Source organism: Myxocyprinus asiaticus, chromosome 19 (assembly GCF_019703515.2).
Source record: "Myxocyprinus asiaticus isolate MX2 ecotype Aquarium Trade chromosome 19, UBuf_Myxa_2, whole genome shotgun sequence".
Taxonomy (NCBI): domain Eukaryota; kingdom Metazoa; phylum Chordata; class Actinopteri; order Cypriniformes; family Catostomidae; genus Myxocyprinus; species Myxocyprinus asiaticus.
The window spans coordinates 19,885,536-19,905,314 of NC_059362.1; the positions used below are offsets into that span (position 1 = coordinate 19,885,536).

Here is a 19,779-nt window from a genome sequence, read left to right on the forward strand (position 1 = left end):
TGTTTCTTCATGGAGAAGTGAATAGCTTGTCCACGACTTTCATGGAATTCTGTTTAATAGTAAAAATGCCAGGTTATTGCTTAGAGACTTTCTTGAAAATATATCTTGAATGTAGTATGGTAGTCTCCGCACTTAGATAAGAGTGAAATTATTATGTCATCATGTCATTACAGTGTATATTATAACAATATATAAATTTAAGTATATAGTAACAAAGGATTTCCATCACTACCACCCTGCATCTAATAACATACATCATGTTCTCTCTGCGCAATGAGGCCTGTCAAGTTGTGAATTACTGCACAGACGCTACAAAGAACAATTTTCTTTTGAATTATTTTGAGTAACTGGTGCATGTTTGTCTCCAGTAATGAACAAATGATGTAATATTACTCATAAGTTCAACACTAAGATACATAGATTATATTATTTTCACTTGAAAAAATATGCCATTATTCAACTTCTAGCTGGACAGTCTATGAGCAGTTGACTCAATAAGGACTTTTAAAAAGTATTTCAAAGCACACTTGTTTAGTAGGGTTCTCATGCATTTTAATTATCTCTTATTAGTTTTGCTTTTATTACTGTATATATTTTTATTTATATTTGCATTTTATTTTCTACAGTATGTACGCTTATTTTTAATCATACTCTGTCAATATAATTTTCTCCTTCCGTCTTTGAACATTTATAAAGAACTATGTAAACACTTTTATAACTTGCCAAGCTTTAGTTAAAAGTATTCTACATGAACTGGCGTCAAGGTGAGGGTTCAAAATGTATTTAGCATTTATTTCTATCTTGTGCATCTAGACCGTCCACCTGCTCCAGTGAATGTGTCAGTCATGCACCTGAGAGCTGACTCAGCAACAGTGTCCTGGGAGGTGCCCGATGGTGACATCATCATTGGCTTTTCCATTTCCCAACAGGTAATTCGTTTTCAGCATTTTTGTTTGTTTGTTTGATCATGAATCACGATTTGCTACTTGTTAGTTGGTTGTAGGTGGCACTGGGGGAGGGACATGCTCATTCTGGAGAGCATTTGTTTATAGTCATCAGTGTTTTTGCTCCCTTTTCCTGGAAGAGAATAACTTTAAATCTTACAGGAATAGGTCACACAAAAATCTAATTCTCTAATTTACTCACCTTCATGCTATCCCAGGTATGTATGACTTTCTTTCTTCTGCTGAACACAAATGTAGATTTTTAGAAGAATATTTCAGCTCTGTAGGTCTATACAATGCAATGAATATTGGTCAGAACTTTGAAGCTCAAAAAAGCATATAAAAGCTTAAAAGTAATCCATAAGACTCCAGTGGTTAAATCTATTTCTTCAGAAGCTATATGTTAGGTGTGGGTGAGAAACAGATCAATATGTACATCCTTTTTTACTATAAATTTTACTTTCACTTCTGCATTCTTCTTCTTTTATGTTTGGTGATTCACATTATTTGTGCATGTCGCCACCTACAGGGCAGGAAGAAGAATTTATAGTATATATGATATTGATCTGTTACTCACCTACACCTATCATATCGCTTCTGAAGAAATAGATTTAACCACCGGAGTCATATGGATAATGCTGCCTTTATGTGCTTTTTGGACCTACAAAGTTCTGGCCACCATTCACTTGCATTGTATGGACCTACAGAGCTGAGATATTCATCTGAAAAATCGTTGTTTGTGTTCAGCAGAAGAAAGCAAGTCACACATTTGGAATGGCATGAGAGTGAGTAAATGATGAGAGAATTTTTCATTTTTTAGGTTAACTATCCCTTTAAAGACGTTCCTTTTCCTGTCAGTGTTTAGGCAACACATGGACTAAAAGCCACAACATTTTTGATTGCATTCTGATAGGGATTTCAAAGGTCTATTACCAGAAATTTTTTTCACTGTTTATCTCTTTTTTTATATTTCCATTTTTGTTTGAAAGATCATCTCATGTTCAGGTATCGTGAAGTGTTCAGTTTTGATCATCAAGTGACTGAAGAGAATCTACAATCCCTTGTAGTACTCTTCCAAAAAAATAAATAATAATAAATAAATAAAATAATAATAATAATAATAACAATAATAATGCCACAATATTAATTGAAATATAATTTAACACAATTTAAGCATTATGTGTTAGTCATTGAGTGGGGTGAATATTGTCATTGTATGTTTGTTTTGAATATCATATTAACATTTAAACAGAGCCATAACTTTCATGCCTCCTTTCTCCATTTATTTAAAATGTTGTCAGTAGTTATACCTTTATGGTAGTAAATGTAGATTTTGTAAGGTGATGTCTGCCAGATCCTCATTGTAAAGATTAACATGCTTGTTTTCTGACATTCCTGAGGAGCTATTTATTCTGTCTAAATGGCTAACTGCATTTTGTATTCAAGCAATTACAAATAATCTGTCAGTCATGTTATGCAATAGGTTGTCTGCATGTCTGTAATGGTTATGTATTATTCATTTAGCCATGAGCTTCCATCAGACTCCTCCATACCGGAAGGCAGCCTCAGAGCCCAAGGGCAGAGGAAAGTGCTTTGGATCTATTTGCAGACTTTAAAGACCAACAGAGCCAGACTTAAATGCAACACTAAGTTAAAGGGGAGAATAATAATGGAAGTAAAAGACTCTTAGGACTTCAAGAAGATTCTTTAGTGCCCTAATGTGTGATTTATATTTATTACAGTAGGTGACCTCAAAGAAAATGCTTACTGTTACTGTACTGCTGACCTCTTGACAGTGTGAGGAGTTTGAAATGTCAGCAAATAACAAGCTAACACTGTAGATGATGCTTCAGAATTTGTCAATTCAAGGGAAACCGTGCAAAGTTTTTGTTGTTTGAATGAACATCTTAATGCAGGCAGTTTAGACAAGTGATCAAAGGTGTTTTCAAGGCAAGTCAGTCCACTCTGCTGCCATCTTTGGAATGCACCCAGGCAGGCTGGACAGCTATTTTTATAGATACCAGCTAATTACTGCACATGCGCGTTCTCGAGTTGATTGACAGGCGATTTCTGTATCTAAAAGGTGAATGGCTCATTTACCTGTAATGCAGGACTTCTGAACTGGCTTTCCAGTTTCTCCAATTAATTTTAATAGAAGTGGCCCGTCTCTGCTAAACCATCTCTGCTAGTGTGCTTTCAGATAGTGGGTCTGTTCTGATAGTGTCGAGGACAGTAGGAAAAACAATTCTAAATGCAAATTATAGCATAAGCATAGTTACAATAGCAAAACAAATTGGCTTATCAACTTTTAATGGGTGTTTTGCCAATCATTATTACATAACTTGAGTCTTTAGCAACCTGTCACATCTATCTATCATAAATGGATCTACAAAATGCTCAGATAAACAGAATAGAATATGATTTGTTATATTTTTATGTTTTATTTTTCATTGATCAAAGAGATGATTCAACAAAACATAGAATGGAATTTATTGTTTTCCAGCCAAAATTTAATGAAATGCAACACCCTATCAGAAACATATTGACCTACATATAACACATAAGCTACAAATGTATTTTCTCTGGCACTTATTGAGATTAAATAGACGTATAACTTACAAAATTTCAGTATTCACTTAAAAGGCAATAGCCATATGATACTGTTCATGTGTTGTACTTGCTTTAGCTTAATTCCACACTACTTCTTTGTCAAATAGCAATGTCAAATGTAAAACAAGTCAGCCACTGAAACAACAGTGCCAGCTTAAGGAACAAACGTGGACGGCCATGTACATGTGCCGTTTACCTGGGGAAGTGATGGCACCAGGATGCACTGTGGGAAAACGATAAGCCGGTGGAGGGCCACCTATACCTAAACATCATTGCAGACCAGGTACACCCCTTCATGGCAGTGGTGTTTTCTGATGGCAGTGGCCTCTTTCAGCAGGATAATGCGGGATAATGCGCCCTGCCACACTGCACACATTGTTCAGGAACGATTTGAGAAACATGATGAAGAGTTCAAGGTGGTGCCCTGGGCTCCAAATTCCCCAGATCTCAATCCAATTGAGCATCTGTGGAATGTGCTAACAAGTCCGATCCATGGCTGCTAATGTTTTGGTGCCAGATACCACAGGACACCTTCAGAGGTCTTGTAGAGTCCATGCCTCGGCAGGTTGTGCTGTTTTGGCGGCACGTGGAGGATCAACAGCATATTAGGCAGGTGGTCATAATGTTTTGGCTTATCAGTGTATATTGCAACATTATTTCATATCTCGGATCACTGATGACCCTATAAAATTTTGGTATTTAAGCAATTAAAAAATTTATATATTTTGCAATTTTGCCATTTTTTTTATTGTTATGCTATCCCTATGAGAATAGTTGAGGAATACTAAAGAAGTGGGGGCCAAAAATTACTCAAAAAAATGGATGAGGTAGAGAGGGTGGAATGAGGTGCAGTCTGCATTTAAGGGTTAATGGTTCATGGTGTGATATTAATCATTTTCAACGCTTAATTTAAAGGATTTACTTTTGTTGTCAATGATAAACTGTTTTTATCATCATCACTTCACTTGATGTGCAATGTAAAATCTGGGTGCTGATGCAAAACCAGTTGAGAAACACTGATTCAGACCTTTTTTATATACTTTTTTTTTATACTGTATATATATATAAATATATATATATATATATATATATATATATATATATATATATATATATATATATATATATAAATATATGTCATGAATCTACTGTATATCATGTCTTGTTCAATATCTGTGGTGGTTATGGTCCTGTTACCACTGGTGGTTTAACTCCTCTAGAGAATGGATGGCAAAATGCAGAGGTTTATCAGAGAGGTGAACACTACCAGCAGGTCCTGTGTGCTATGGGACCTGGAGGAGGAGACAGATTACATCATCCAGGTGCAGTCCATCGGCCTGTACGGAGAGAGTCAAGCCAGCAAACGTGTCCACTTCAGAACCTTGAAGAAAACTGACCGGTTTCCCTCAAACAGTTCAAACCAAGGTAACAACACACCCTCTTATGGTTTTCTGCTCTCATGATTTTTTCATTAAGATGCAATACACCATTGTTTGACAGTTTGTGTGCTTTAAAATGTGCATGTGCATGCCACAGTGCAGTGACCGTTTAATATTCTCAGCGGATTCTGCCACTGTGTTCAATAGTTCTCTGTCCTACAACCCAATTAATTATTGATGAACTCTTCACATATGGATGCAGGTAGACCATGTTACTGCCTTTTGTTTCAGCTCCAATTTTTAATCAGCTCACTGCCTCTCAGGGGAATGAGCTGTATATTGGCATTGTGCACTGGTGGGCCCTAGTAGCTGTCCAGTTTAGGGGATTGTTAATACCCCCTTTCAGTGCTGTGTTGATAAGAGATGTTTTTAAGTCTGATGTTTTTTGAGTGATTTTCTCTTATATGTAGAGTATGAGATCCGGCTGAGCACTCAAAACCAGATCAATGAAGTAGCTTTCGATATGAGAGCTATTTTTGCTAGCCATGTTGATAAAAACAAAACATCCAGGCATATGCGCACAGATGGAGTGCTCGGCATTAATCATCAGATCATTCACAAATGCACGTAGTTCAGTATTGTGCTCAATAGTTCATTAATGTTCTCCTGCATTGAACTAAATAACATATTCAAATAACTTTTTTACTTTTATTGACACAAGAAGGCATGTAATTAAGGAAGTATGTAGAAAACACATTTATCAACAGAACTTCAAGTTACCTTTAAAATGAGTAAAAATGTATTATCTTTCATACAGTTGCTTTCATATGAGTCTGAATAAAGCTCCATCTTCGCTGTCATATGTCATATATATAAAGCCAAAGTCTAAATTTATCCCAGTGAAGAGGAAAGGTCTGTCATTAAAATTGCCCAACCAGAAGAAACCTGGACAGAAACTGTACACAGTGAGGTATTAAAAAAGGTTCTTCATAATAAACAAAGGATCTGCCAGCTCCCACTCATTTTCTAAGCTTATTTTTGAAAATGGTATTTTTCACCATACACAAAACCATCCAAACCCCATACTTCTTTCTTATCATCTTACAGTGGCTGAAATTCAGCACTCTCAAACTGTTCACACGTGAGATCCTTAAAAGTATGATTCTGTTTTTCATTCTCTTACTTTTTTCTACTCTTTACAGTTTCTAGTGCAGTACGCTTGGATAACAGCATTTTAACCCGTTCCTCATTAAAGGCTGACACTCTTAATATCCCCGGTTAAAATTGAACAGATACAGTAATCATGTATATTATTTAATTTTTTTAAAGAAATGTAATAAAAGTAGCTTCACTAAAGTTATAACACTAATGCATTTCTTTTGGAACTGTATGGTATTTAGACCTAATTTACCTCTAAATGAATAAAATACACCACTTATTTTCATATAAAATAAACACATTTTATATTACTTTCACTTAATTAAAAACATACAGTACACTTCAATAAACTGAAAAAATAAGAAAATGTGTCATGCATTTGGAGCATCTGCTGGAAAATATATATATATTTACATGAAATGACAATTATAACCAGTAGATGGCTGCAGCGATCCACACATGCTGCCTGGTCACTGTAGACCAGGAATTGGCAACCTTTTTCAAATGGAGTGCCATTTTTTTATTTTCCTGGTCAATGGCTGTGCAAAGCGGGCGCATTTACTCATGCGATTAACCAAAAGTGAAGCGCTGCCAGCTCGTGATGTGCAAATGGCCTACATGCGCCGCGCGAGTCTCATCACACTTTAACAGTGTTTAGCCTCCCATTCAGCTCAAGAAAACATGCTGCGTAATCATGAGGAAGGATTACATCAAGATGTAGATTGGAATGCAGGTGCGGAATTTATATAAATAAAATAGTCTACTCCTCTCTCGCCATTGCTGGCGTGCCAATGATTACCCCTACGCTTGCCAATGCTGGCACGTGTGCCATAGGTTGCCAGTGGCGGTTCTAGCTTGGATGGCGCCCTGTGCGAACGTCACCCCCCCCCCCCGCCTTAACTAACAAGCGGGTGGGTGGTGCTGAAGCCACCCCCACAAGATGCCGCCCCGGGTGGCTGCCCATGTCGCCCATGCCTAAATCTGCCACTGGTTGTAACAAAGTTCATTTCTAGATATTAAGTTATGAATTTGGATATATATTTAGATTTTATCAGACATTTATCAGCATTTTCTTTTTTTTTATGTTTGCAGACAAACTTGACCATGGTGTTACAAAGAGAAGACTTAGAGTATGCATTTTTTTTTTTTACAAACCATTTATTTTGCAAAAATGAAAATTCTATTCAAATTCAGTCAGTAAATAAAGTATAAAAATGGCAAGATAATGAACTGCAAGATCATGAACAGCAATATACAAATTATTCAAAAAAAAAAACAGTAATAAAAATGGAATAGAATTAAGTCTTGTTTGCAATAAAGTCCTATAATAAATAATAAAGTCTTTAAAATCACACAGACTTATTAGCATTTGTGTGTGTGTGTGTTTGTGTTTGTGTTTGTGTGTGTGTGTGTGTGTGTGTGTGTGTGTGTGTGTGTGTTGAGATGCCAAGTGTAGAAAAAATCACCAAGCCTTGTACCATTTAGGTGATAGAAACCATTTTTATTACAAAAACAAAAGTCAAATCGGTAGTGTTCATTTTGTCAGCTATTTTTTTATTTGGTCTTAGTCTTAGTACTGTGTCAAATGTCCTTGTTAGTTTTTATCATATTTAGTCAACCTTATCCTGTTTTATTTTTGTCAAGTTTTAGTTGACAAAATGTTTGGGCATTGTAGTCTTATCTTAGTCAAAGAAAACCCTCTGTATTTTAGTCTAGTTTTAGTCAATGAAAACTGTTGACGTATTTTAGTCACATTTAGTCACATTTAGACAGATGCAGCATCAAGAAATCCAAGTGTTGCACTATAAGTAAATCATTGCTATGATTTTAACTTAATAACACAAACCCTGAGTATCCAGAAAATGAAAATTCTACACAATCAAAACTAGGTGGTATTATACTCACAAAGTATTTATGCAGGCATATTACTGCAGACTCCTTTTTTGAGATATGCTTTTGTAGGCAATTAGTTTTTATAACATTCAAATTCATTTTGATGGCAAATCAAATTCATTTTGATGCCAAATCAAATTCATTTTGATGGTAATGTGAAGGACAAATAAACACAGCATTGTGAGCAAATACATGCCAGATACATAAGCCATTGGTCTATACTCAATCCTACGTTACCTTTGCCGCTAATTTTCAACTCCTTCACAACAATTTGCAAGCCTATTAGCTTAATGAGTTTGGTTTAGCTATAAAACACAGCCTACATAATGTAACACCACCGCCTTGTCTTAATATAGCTTATTAAGTTGTCTAATATAGTTGTTACTAGTTGTAGTATAGCTAAAAAAAACAACAACAACAACCTAACATTACCAACAAGACATTAACCTACCTCAATTTCTTTGTGGTTAGCCTTCATATCATCTTTTTTTTTTCCGACGAAAATAAAGAGAGATTTTGGTAAAGATTTTATTTTTTAAACTACATTTTAGTCTCGTCTTTTTTCGTCAAAAATATTGCATGTTGATAGTCACAGTTTGTGTTTAATGACGTCGGTGCCATCTCGTCATCGTCTCGTGTTAGTCATGGAAAAAAAGGTCATCGACGAACATTCTTCATCATAGTTTTCGTTAACGAAATTAACACTACAAATTGGTAAAAAAATGACCAAACCATAATGTAAGGAACACTATTTCATCATTGTGCTGCTTAAATAGAAGTGTGAGCAAGGCCTAAGAAAGACACGTATAAATTTACATTAAATTTTGTTTTCAAAATAGATGAGTGGTAGTTTTGGTACCTTACCTCTTCTGTATGTGTTTGTGTGTGGTCTAATTCTTTATTTTATCTTATGCTCATTCAAATTTGACTGGGAAAGTAAAAGGTGTTACAGTGTTTGATAAAACCACCAATTCAGATTGTGTGTGTGCGTGTGTATTCAGATGGCAAATGCAGGAAAAATCACCAAGACTTGTACCACTCTGATGAAGGAAACCATTTACACACATACCCACACATGTTGGTGTGGCTATCCTTATGAGGACTCTCCATAGACATAATGATTTTTATACTGTACGAACTATAGATTCTATCCCCTAACCCTAACCCTACCCCTAAACCTAACCCTCGCAAAAAACGTTCTGCATTATTACATTTTCAATAAAACATTGTTTAATATGTTTTTTAAGCGATTTGAATTGTGGGGGCACTAGAAATGTCCTCATAAACCACATTTATAGCATAATACCCTTGTAATTACCAGTTTGTAACCTAAAAAAACCACCCAAACCCACACACACACACACACACACACACACACACACACACACACACGCACACACACATGCACATATAGAGCACACAGCATAACTTGTGTGTAATGCAAAATAACTTTGAAATAAAACATCACTTCTTGCCAATTTGCAATGAGTTATGTAAAATAAAATTCTATATTTAGCTTTTATTATAATTAAAACATTGTGCTTTCACTGGCTAAGTAGGTTTTTAAAAAAAAAAAAAAATTTATGCTTGTCCCTGCACTCTCAATTCAACCCCACTATGCTCTGATATTTCCCTGCTTTAATTATTGAATAATGTTTTGATCTTTCTGACATCATATTTAACAATGTAACATAATACTTTTTATGGTCTAAAAAGATGTAAGTCTCTCTTACAGTATTTAATTATTGTAATCAGTATTTCATTATGATTACACTAACATTTGCCTTGTCAAGCTCATTTGTTCTGTTTTGGGAAAAACAATGATCATTTTTGTACAAAAAAAAATATTGGATTTGGCAAGAATACTGAATATAAATAATGTGGTGTACTATAAAATTCAGTGCCAATAAATTTAATTAACATGGCTGGCTCATAACATTTATTAATATTTGTTCTTTTTATAATGTGTGGTTTATTTCAATACACACCAAAACTGAGTGATACTATCAGAATTTACTCAGTTATCTATTTAAATAAAAAAAGTATACTGTATGAATTTCAAACTCATTGTGATAGGGTTGAAATAATGTAACGCGTAGCCTAACCCTAGTAGCAAAAAGAACTATTAGTGCTTTGCAAGACTATGAACACATATTTAGGATTGAAGGTAATAGTTTAAGAATTGGCAGTTGGAAGAAAAAAAAATGTGTTCATTGAAAAAAAGTGGTAACCTGCAATTGTTCCTCAAGGATATATTTCTACTTAAACTAACCCATCTAACCCTTTCAATTGTCAGGTAAATTTATTCAGATGAAATTACATTTTTGATGTCACTGGTGGTTCCAGTCCTAGTACTTTGGGTTTGAGGTTGTAAAATAATTTCTTGAAAGTTGAGCAGTAACTTCTTCAAATGAAATGATGAAAAATATTTCCCTGAAATTTTATGGCACAAATGACACCATTTCCTGAGAATGCCCCTTTAACTTTTATGGTATTGTCATCGTCAAGCCAGGCTGTTATTGTAAATGTGAATTTTGTTCTTAAGTGACCTGGTTAAATAAAGGTGAAACAAACAAACAAACAAACAAACAAACATAAAAGGAGATATGCTAAGTCCTTTTAATGCAATGGTCACTAGGTATTTTAAGTGTTCTTTCAAAGCTTCCAGAGAAATTACTGAACTGTATCGTTCAAATATCAGTATTTATTGGGTGACACTTAGACAGTCATTTGAAGAGCCTGTTACAACCGAGCACTTAATTCATCCAATAGTTTACTGCATGTTAAAAGTTTAGTAATCAATAAGGAGAAGACATCTTCAGTGCATCTCTCCCTGGTCCTATTAAAATGTTTTTTTTATCAGCATGTAAACAGTTAAATACAGTACATTTTCCAGTCTCCCCTGCCCCCATCAATGCATAGATGTGAAATGGAAAAAATTATGAATTGATCAGTAACATGGAGTATTTGCCATTTGCTTATAGACAGAAACATAGTCCAATGCATGGTGCAATTTGTGAACTCTCAAAGTCAACTTGCCATAATTTCCTAAGGAATCTGAGCAATATACAAACAGAAAAAAAAGTCTTCTTAATAAAGATAATCGAGAGATAGGAAAGGGTGCCAACTCATGGAGAAATGTGTCTTTTTTCTCTGACTCCCGACAGTTTCACTCACATCTCTATGTTACTGGGGTATTTCATGTATCTCTCATGTGCTGTCAGACTCAGATGTAGATGATTCCCATTGGACACAATTACTGTGAAACTTCAAAGGAGTCTGTCTGTAGAAGCTGAGTCAATATCAAAAACCTGGCCCTGCAGGTCTAACAAACAAACTTGTGCATCCTGATGAGCAGGGACGATTCTAGAATTTAATCTTAGGGAGGTCTAGCCCTCAATGACACAATAAGATGTGCAAAGTTGAACAAATAACTGAAACCGCTTGAAGAATCTAGACAAACCATACCGTACTATATATTATTGTAACTGTCTATTTATTGGCATCGCGTTTCATCATTCCTTTTTGCCCTCAGTTACGACTGCTGTATGAATGAAAGAAGTCTAATTATACTTTTTTTAAATGTGTGTGTCTACAAATCTACTAGCATAATTCAGCATTGTTTAAGCATTATAAGCATTTTCCCTACTAATGACAGCCAAGCGTATCTATATATAAAAATAACAAATTATTATACGTTTCGATTAAGTCCTGATGTCATTGTAATGCCATCAGTCACTTTAATTCATAATGAATCCAGGCCATCTCACTCCTTGTTTTCTGAACGAGATTACCAAACTAAAGGAAAGACATGCTTCCTCCTCTCGTTCAGTCGTTCAACAGATCCTGATCCTCGCTCGTTCACGAACAAGATGACCGATTTGTCCCGTTCAGACTCAAATCACCGACTGGTTCCGTGAAGAAGCATATTTGTGTAGTGAGTCAAACAAATTATAAATTATAAAAGTACAAGTACTGTATATACATTTCCCTAGGTGCTGGTGTTGACATAAATTAATGACAAAAAAAATAATAAAAAAAATAAAAAGGAATGCAATATACTGTAAAATATAAAGATAAAAATAAAAGATATCTTTAATATATTTTTAATTTATTTTTTGTCTTTGATATATCTGATATATTAGTGCTCTTTAAACACAGCTGGATGGAGCACAACTCCAAATTCAGGGGGTCTCGAGACATGTATTTCTAAGTTTCAAACTATGTTTAACTTGACACAGTGTTCTAAAAGGCTGTTTATGCACGACGCAACCAAAGTGAGACACTCCAAAAGCGTCTGCCAGATTCATGTGGTCCTAAGAAAAGCTCTTATAGTAAATCTACCTCTAACAGACTGACGAATTAAATTGCAAAATGGATTGCTGTCCACTGAAGGTAATAATATGGAACAATGGAAATAAACAATATATTGGCTTCTAAAGCCACATTTTTGATTGCCTTACCAATGCTGTACTTGCCACTATAATGTAATGTACTGTATTTTATTTGTCTTAATTATATGTACTGTGTATATATTCTAACTGTCAAAATTAATGTGTTTGCGCATGTGATTAATTTGAAATGTTTACAAGTTAATTTTTCTTTAGCAAGATTAACACGATTTTCTTTAACACGATTATTCGATTCTTACATTTTATTCAGCTCCATGTGAGTTCTGAACCAGTTTGCATTAACTGAAAATTCTCCGTCATATACTGATTTTTTTAAACATTGACAGATAATTCCAAATGCTGTCTGATATTTTGACAGATAAAATAGAAAGAAGAAAATAATTTTAACCTAGTGCATCAGTTTTGACTTCACACTCCCGCTGTGTGTGTGTGCCCTGTTTGATCCCTGGTATTAAGATGCGTTAAGATTATTAACAGGCAGCATAACCATTTACACCTGGTATGCGTCTCTTTTGACCAATTGTGTTTGGATTTTGAGGATGAGGGTCTCTCATTTCATGACTGCATACATAAATCATTATGTCAGTGTGTTAATGCATGATAATAAAACGCAAAAAAGTTTAACAAAAAGAAAGCACTAAAAAGTGCCAATTATACTTGCATTAACTATAATCACAAATATTACTTTTAGAGCAGAATTTTAAGTTATTTTAGTGGAGTACCTGTGTTAACTGAGCTTCAAAGATATGTGTGTGCTTTTCATCTGTAACTCTTTATGTTGATATCAGGCACACTGATAAGTTATGTGAACGCGTGTACAATGTGTACAGTAACCACTGTAATGCATATGCCCTTATAATAGATGATACGCCCCTGAATGTAGCTCTAGTACTTATAAAATGAAAATAATTATGAAGGATAAAAGTAAAACGCTATTTGTTGTACAAAACAAACCCAGATGGGACTTGTAACAGAAATCAAGTATTTTGCAGCCTCTGTAGTGCACAATTTATTTAACACAGAAGCAGATTAAATTTTCACTCTCACCAAAACAGCAATTCAGATAATTCTATGGCCAATTCAGCCCATCATTATGTGGGCAGTGAAAGCGCTAAAAGCAGAACAAGATGTCTGCAGCACTTCTCATGTGGAGTTCAGCGGTGCTTGGCATTGATGCCCTGACTCAAATCATGAATGTGGCTTCACAACTGATATAGCAAAGTGGATGGCCACAGTCTGCCGGCCTATTAATATTTTGACAGAAAAAGAAGTATGTATAGTCATATTTCAGCACTTTCAAAATCTGCAATTAATTGTGATTAGCTTAACAATTTTAATTGACTGACAGCATATATATATATATGTGTGTGTGTGTGTGTGTGATTATAATTATTTAATCATTATACTGTATATTGTATATTTAATTTTATTTGGGTGCCTTTCTCTAATCGACATTTCATGTATTTAATTCAATAGAAAATGTTAATCAATTGACAGCCCTTATATAAATTTATACACACACACACACACACACACACATATATATATACAGGTGCATCTCAATAAATTAGAATGTCGTGGAAAAGTTCATTTATTTCAATAATTCAACTCAAATTGTGAAACTCGTGTATTAAATAAATTCAATACACACAGACTGAGGTAGTTTAAGTCTTTGGTTCTTTTAATTGTGATGATTTTGGCTCACATTTAACAAAAACCCACCAATTCACTATCTCAAAAAATTAGAATACATCATAAGACCAATAAAAAAAAACATTTTTAGTGAATTGTTGGCCTTCTGGAAAGTATGTTAATTTACTGTATATGTACTCAATACTTGGTAGGGGCTCCTTTTGCTTTAATTACTGCCTCAATTCGGCGTGGCATGGAGGTGATCAGTTTGTGGCACTGCTGAGGTGGTATGGAAGCCCAGGTTTCTTTGACAGTGGCCTTCAGCTCATCTGCATTTTTTGGTCTCTTGTTTCTCATTTTCCTCTTGATAATACCCTATAGATTCTCTATGGGGTTCAGGTCTGGTGAGTTTGCTGGCCAGTCAAGCACACCAACACCATGGTCATTTAACCAACTTTTGGTGCTTTTGGCAGTGTGGGCAGGTGCCAAATCCTGCTGGAAAATGAAATCAGCATCTTTAAAAAGCTGGTCAGCAGAAGGAAGCATTAAGTGCTCTAAAATTTCTTGGTAAACGGGTGCAGTGACTTTGGTTTTCAAAAAACACAATGGACTAACACCAGCAGATGACATTGCACCCCAAATCATCACAGACTGTGGAAACTTAACACTGGACTTCAAGCAACTTGGGCTATGAGCTTCTCCACCCTTCCTCCAGACTCTAGGACCTTGGTTTCCAAATGAAATACAAAACTTGCTCTCATCTGAAAAGAGGACTTTGGAACACTGGGCAACAGTCCAGTTCTTCTTCTCCTTAGCCCAGGTAAGACGCCTCTGATGTTGTCTGTGGTTCGGGAGTGGCTTAACAAGAGGAATATGACAACTGTAGCCAAATTCCTTGACATGTCTGTGTGTGGTGGCTCTTGATGCCTTGACCCCAGCCTCAGTCCATTCCTTGTGAAGTTCACCCAAATTCTTGAATCGATTTTGCTTGACAATCATAAGGCTGCGGTTCTCTTGGTTGGTTGTGCATCTTTTTCTTCCACACTTTTTCCTTCCACTCAACTTTCTGTTAACAGGCTTGGATACAGCACTCTGTGAACAGCCAGCTTCTTTGGCAATGAATGTTTGTGGCTTACCCTCCTTGTGAAGGGTGTCAATGATTGTCTTCTGGACAACTGTCAGATCAGCAGTCTTCCCCATGATTGTGTAGCCTAGTGAACCAAACTGAGAGACCATTTTGATGGCTCAGGAAACCTTTGCAGGTGTTTTGAGTTGATTAGCTGATTGGCATGTCACCATATTCTAATTTGTTGAGATAGTGAATTGGTGGGTTTTTGTTAAATGTGAGCCAAAATCATCACAATTAAAAGAACCAAAGACTTAAACTACTTCAGTCTGTGTGCATTTAATTTATTTAATACACGAGTTTCACAATTTGAGTTGAATTACTGAAATAAATGAACTTTTCCACGACATTCTAAATTTATTGAGATGCACCTGCATATATATATATATATATATATATATATATATAGAGAGAGAGAGAGAGAGAGAGAGAGAGAGAGAGAGAGAGAGAGAGAGAGAGTATATACACTGGCAGCCAAAAGTTTGGAATAATGTACAGATTTTGCTGTTTTGGAAGAAAATTGGTATTTTAATTCACCAAAGTGGCATTCAGGTCATTACAAAGTATAATCAGGACATTACTGATGTAAAAAACAGCACCATCACTATTTGAAAAAAGTAATTTTTTTAGACATTAGACAGGCCTCATTTCCAGCAGCCATCACTCCAACACCTTATCCTTGCATAATCATGCTAAATTGCTAATTTGGTACAAGTCAATAATTGTTTTGAACAATGAAGGCTACACAATGCTTGAATTGCCAAAAAACTGAATATTTCATACAAAGGTGTACACTACAGTCTTCAAAGACAAAGGACAACTGGCTCCAGCCAGGACAGAAAGAGATGTGGAAGGCCATACTTTTGGCTGCCAGTCTATATATATATATATAAGTTGACTTGGCTATGCTAGACCAGCACCTAACTTGCATAAATCATTTTACACAAGCATGGAAAAATGGATATCTAAGCTGGTCTTTTCAGCAGGGTTTGTTATGGGTTTTGCTGGCACTTAATTGCCACTGCAGTGATTCTCTTTTTATTTCTTACAAGAATGTCACAGTGATGCATACATGTGTCTTTGAACTGATTGTAGGTTCATAGAACTTATGAGCAGATGTCTTGCTTTGGATCCTAGTGACAAAGTACAGCGAGGCAGCATTATGTAGTCTAGCAAATGCATGCTCTCTTTAAAGGGTTCTAAAGGGCTCCCTTTCTGGGCTTTTGGAATATAATCAGTTAAATAACAGCCTCCCACACGAGGCTCTTATTGCTGTTGAGAAAGGTGACAAGGGTGTGCTGGAACTGCTTAACAATCTCACGTTGTGGAGCACATACTGCGTTGATACTATTTATTCATTTGCCACAGATGAGTGAAATAACTCCACACTTGACATTTTACATATTCATCAGGCTGATAAGAGGAACAGTTTGCTTGCCTTATGCTGCGACTCTTTAGTGGCGGAGAATGCAAACGGGAGCAGCACTCTTCTCAATACCATGAAACTGTAACTGAAAATCACTGCAATACATGTGATCTTTCCCATAATTGGCTGAGTGAGAAGAGTCCCTCCCCAACCCCTTCTTTTTTCAATTTATGACAGCAGATGTCTCTATGCCAGCGCTGCTTTCATCCAGAAAGCAATATCAATTGGTAGAAGTGGTGCTCTGGACCAACTCCACACAGGTTAAAAGATATTTGGACGAGGAAATGAGTCTGCAGTCAATCCCTTTAACACTGGATTCATAATGAAGACAGATGGCTGGTTAGATCAGCACTTCCGTAGGGCTGTGGTTGGATGGTGATGGTGATTGGGATGCTGGTAATTGATCAGCTGTGGGCTGATCTAAAGTGAAATTAATTACATTAGCATCTGTCTGCATTTTACAGGCATACTAGAAATTTTTTCATGGCCCTAGTCTTTGTGTATAATTCTAGAGTCATACATATTATAATTTTTTTTACGTTTTTGGGGAGTCAATCCATGCGAGGATCGGACGTGATGAACGGTGAGCTCTGCGCACTTTGTTAGTTTGAACACTTTTAATGATATAAATCGGTGAGATTCGATATACTCTGTTCCATAACTGTTCTAGGAGGACAATATGTCAAAGAATTCAAAATCCTCTGGCTCTGGAGACATTAAAAGACACTTACGTGCTCAAGCATCCCCGAGTGGGCCACGAGCCTGGGAATATATTTGGTCTGAGAGATGCGGGAGATGCGCCGAGAGATGCTGGGCATGTCGGCAGTGCTAATGAAGGTCGTTGCTGACTTGGAGTATCTTGCTGTGATATGTCGATCGATCACTGCCATGGAGGCGAAGTTCTATGAGGTTGTTACAAGAGTGGGGGATGTTGAGAAACGGATAGGTTATCTGGAGTCATCGGAGAGGGAATTATCTGCTAATCCGCTAGTGACCAAGGTGGATTTGGAGCGTGTCTGAGAGAAGTTGGAGGACATGGAGAACCGTAGCCGGCCGAATAACGTCCGTATTGTCGGAGTTCCTGAGGCCAAAGAGGGTCAAGATATGGTGAAATTCATTGATGGGCTCCTTCCAAATCTGCTCAACATAACAGGCCATAAACTGGAAATCGAGTGAGCTCACAGGGTTCTGGCTCAGAGATCCGCAGAGGGAGACATGCTCCGATCAATTCTGGCCAAATTTCTGAGATCATCCGATAAAGATCTTGTGTTGCAGCCAAGTGGACCGGCTCACTGAACATTCACTTGACTGCTCGAGGAAACTGAGCACTTTTTTTTTTTTTATGTGCTGGTTCCGCCTAGCGGCTAGAGTTTATTTTGTAGAGCAACAAACCTTCAGGACAGCTTACGGATGAATCTACATGCTCTTTGTACTTATTCCTCCTATTGGCTGGAGTTTGTTTTGTGGAGAATTTCTTGCAAGACATTGGAGTGATTAAGTAATTTGTTGTGCTCATGTTGCAGCCGAGTGGACCAGCTCACTGAACATCCGTTTGACTGTTTGGGGAATTGGCGCTACACGCTCTTTGTGTTTATTCCGCCAATTGCCTGGAGTTTGTTTTATAGATTATCTTTTGCCGTGTAATTCTGTCTCATAAAATTTGTATAGAAAAACCAGACTTGAGTAATCCGAAGGCAAAGTTGTCGCAGAGGTTCTCGTAGGCGTACATGGACTGTTTGATGCCAGTTGGCGCTGTCGTGCGCGGGGTTAATGCGTACGTTTTTCTTTTTTCTGTTTGTTTGGTTCTCGGGGATGTTCTGGCTTTGATGGATGCACTAATGTTGGAATGTGGGCTTTATAATCTTGTTTTTGACACACAATCTATTTTTTCTTATATGTTAAAATGTCAAATGTTAATATGAGTGGATTGTCTCTCTCCATGTGGAATGTGAATGGGTTGGGGCACCCGATAAAAAGAAGGAAGGTTATTTCTCTTCTTAAGGGTAAGAAATATGATATAGTGTCTCTTCAATAAATGCATCTACAATTCAAATGTCTCAAGCAGATTAAAGATAAATTAGGAAGAGTCATTATTGTTTTAGCTGAAATTCAGGGGCAAAGTCTTATTTTGGCTAATATTTATGCACCTAATGTTGATGATCAGGGCTTTTTTATAGATCTTGTAGGGATGCTGCAAGCCACTGGCACCCCTCATGATATGATACTGGGAGGAGACTTTAATCTTTTGATGGATTCAGTCCTTGATCATAGTGAAGCAAAAGTGTGCAAGCCCCCTAGAGCAACATTGACGCTTCACAGGATGTGTAAAAATCTTGGTCTTGCAGATATTTGGAGACTTTTGAACCCATCTGGGAGGGACTATACATTTTTTTCATCAGTCCATAAGATTTACTCTAGAATAGATTTAAAAAAAAAAAAATCTTAGTCCCTCATTCCATCTGTTGTTGATTACTCAATTGGAAACATTTTAGTCTCAGATCACACCCTGGTGTGTTTAGAGGTGTTGCCACATATGAAGAAAAGGAAATCATATAGCTGGCGCTTTAATGTATCCCTTTTGCAAAATCTTGAATTCCAACAAATGTTAAAGGCTGAAATCAGTGTCTATATGGAGACCAACTGGTCCTCAGTATCCGCTGTGGGCGTGGCTTGGGAGGCACTTAAGGCGGTTCTTAGGGGCCGGATCATACAGTATGCCACATTCACCAAAAAATCCAAAGCACAATAACTCGTGAAATTGGAAGGGAAAATTAAAAGTGCCGAGGCAGAGCTGAAACACCGAATGTCATCTAATGGCCTCAGAGAATTGACCCGACTAAAATACAGATATAATACTATTTTGTCACGGAAGGAGGAGTTTTGGCTATTCAGGGCAAGACAGTCATACTTTGAGTCGGGGGACAAAGCATGGAGGCTTCTGGCTAGATATATAAATCAGAGAGAGTCTTTTTCTACCATTCCCTCAGTGAAATCTTCTGGTAGTGAAATATTTACCTCGGCCACTGATATTAATAAGGCTTTTAAAGAATTCTATCTTGATCTTTATAGTTCCACATCTTTGTCTACTGAAGAGGAAATTAGAAACTTTGTGGAACCATTAGAACTTCCTAAACTGTCGGCTGAGCAAAAAAATTCTCTTTTGGTGGTGTGTTAAGATCCAAGAATTAAGGTTGAGGGT

At 36.5% G+C, this 19,779-nt stretch overlaps 1 protein-coding gene across 1 annotated transcript in view; it reads left to right on the forward strand.

The window, feature by feature from the left end:
- LOC127409817 (fibronectin type III domain-containing protein 4-like) overlaps positions 1–19,779 on the forward strand; it is a 52,268-nt gene that overhangs the window by 17,850 nt on the left and 14,639 nt on the right. The window contains exons 2-3 of the mRNA XM_051644655.1: positions 814–929; positions 4,775–4,979. Coding sequence (XP_051500615.1) covers positions 814–929; positions 4,775–4,979 — 321 coding nt within the window. The remainder of the gene's footprint in view (positions 1–813; positions 930–4,774; positions 4,980–19,779) is intronic.